General features: G+C 60.7%; 1 protein-coding gene across 1 annotated transcript in view; it reads right to left on the bottom strand.

The window, feature by feature from the left end:
* Positions 1-2,131, bottom strand: part of LOC130588174 (cholesterol side-chain cleavage enzyme, mitochondrial-like) — a gene marked incomplete at its 5' end in the record, with an annotated part of 5,119 nt that extends 2,988 nt beyond the window's left edge. Inside the window, 3 exons of the mRNA XM_057389130.1 lie at positions 22-188; positions 775-935; positions 1,978-2,131. Coding sequence (XP_057245113.1) covers positions 22-188; positions 775-935; positions 1,978-2,131 — 482 coding nt within the window. The remainder of the gene's footprint in view (positions 1-21; positions 189-774; positions 936-1,977) is intronic.
* Between the last annotated feature and the right edge of the window lie 4 nt (positions 2,132-2,135).

Raw genomic sequence — 2,135 nt, 5'->3', positions numbered from 1 at the left:
TGTCCCCGTGTCCCTCCCCACCTGAGGGTCTCCTTGATGGTGGCCTTGAGCAGCGGGGTGCATTGYAGCATCCTGGCCCTGTCGCCGCCCGTGTCCCTTTTAGCTGCCAGGACCTCGCTGCGSAGCTGCTCCTGCACGCCCGGGGCCCGCGCCAGCTCCCACAGCGCCCACTGCAGGGTCATGGAGGTCTGGGGACAGTGACGGGGACAGGGACAGGTGGGGACACGGTGACTGTGCGGGGCACAGCTGCCAAAACCTGCTCCCTGTCCCACTCAGCACCAGCCAGCCATGCACCAACCAGGACCTGCTCCCGCTGCGGGTCACAGCTGCCAGGACCTGCTTCAGCCAGGACCTGCTCCTTTGTCCCACTCAGCACCAACCAGGACCTTCTCCCTCCCCAATTTAGCACCAACCAGGACCTGCTCAGCACCAACCAGGACCTTCCCTGTGCCCGGTTTAGCACCAACCAGGACCTTTCCCCTCCCTATTTTATCACCAACCAGGACCTTCCCTGTGCCAAATTTATCACTAACCAGGACCTTCTTCATCCCCAACTCTGCACTAACCAGGACCTTTCCCGGTGCCCATTTTATCACCAACCAGGACCTGCCCAGCCCAATTTGGCACCAACCAGGACCTTCCTCCAGCCCATTTTATCACCAGCCAGGACTTTCCCCGTGCCAAATTTAGCACCAACCAGGACCTGCTCAACACCAGCCAGGACCTTCCCCATGCCCATTTTATCACCAACCATGCCCCGCCCCCGGCGCTGACCGTGTCCACCCCTCCGGCCATCATCTCGGTGACGCTGGCGCGGATGTCCCCCAGGGCCATGGCGTCGCGCAGGATCAGGTTACCCAGGACCCCCACGTGCTCCTGGGGGCTCTTGCGCTGCAGCCGCAGGTCACGGTACACGCTCTGGATGCACTTGTCAGCTGAGGGGACATGGGGACAGCCAGGGGACATTGGGGACAGTGAGGGGACATTGAGAGACATGGGGATATTGGGACATTGAGAGACATGGGGACATTGAGGCACACAGGGGCAAAGAGGGGATGTTGGGGACATTGAGGGGCACAGGGGCATTGAGGGATATGGGGACATTGAGGGACACGGCTTCAGCGAAGGGTCATTGGGGACATGGGAGCATTGAGGGGACATTGAGGGGCATGGGATCATTGAGGGGACATTGGGGGACATGGGGACATTGAGGTGCACGGGGACAACAAGGGGACATTGGGGACAGCGAGGAGACGTTGGGGACATTGAGTGGACATTGAGGAGACATTGAGGGACACGGGGGCATTGAGAGATGTGGGGACATTGAGGGGGCATTGAGAGACATGGGGACATTGGGACATTGAGGGACACATGGACACTGACAAGTACAGGGACATTGAGGGACATGGGGACACTGAGGGATGTGGGGATATTGAGGGGACATTGGGGACACAGGGACAGCGAGGGGACATGGGGGACATTGAGGAGGCATTTAGGGACATGGGGACATTGAGGTGACATTGAGGGACACAGGGACTTCCAGGGGACATTAAGGGACAGCCAGGGGACATGGAGACATTGAGAGATGTAGGGACATTGAGGGGACATTGGGGACATTGAGGGGGCATTGAGGGACGTTGAGGGGGCATTGAGGGACACAGGGTCATTGAGGGACATGGGGACATAGAGGGACATGGGGATACCAGGGGTGGACACGGGGACATTGAGGGGACACCGGGGGAACACAGGCACATTGAGGGATACAGGGACATTGAGGGGACAGCTGAGGAGGACATGGGGACATTGAGGTGGCCCCAGTGACACCAACCCTGTGCAAAGATGGCGTCCCGGGCCTGTACATGGCGGCGCCAGGCGGGGGACATCAGGACATCGAGGGGACACGGTGACATGGAGACAAGGGGACACAGGGACATTGAGGGGACATAGGGACAAGAAGTGGGACATGGTGACACTGACCCTGTGCGAAGATGGCGTCCCAGGCCTGCACGTGTCGGCGCCAGGCGGGCGCGTTGAGGCGGCGCAGCAGCGCGGGCGGCACGTGCAGCATGGGAGCCGTGGTGTGGAACATGAGCGCCACGGCCGCGATGAAGCGCTGAGCCTCGGCCTCCACGAAA

The sequence above is a fragment of the Malurus melanocephalus genome, unplaced genomic scaffold, assembly GCF_030028575.1.
Source record: "Malurus melanocephalus ecotype Western Australia unplaced genomic scaffold, MMel_1.1 scaffold_3619, whole genome shotgun sequence".
NCBI classification, from domain to species: Eukaryota; Metazoa; Chordata; class Aves; order Passeriformes; family Maluridae; genus Malurus; species Malurus melanocephalus.
Note: the sequence above shows the minus strand (reverse complement) of the source record. Positions and strands in the feature narration are given on the sequence as shown.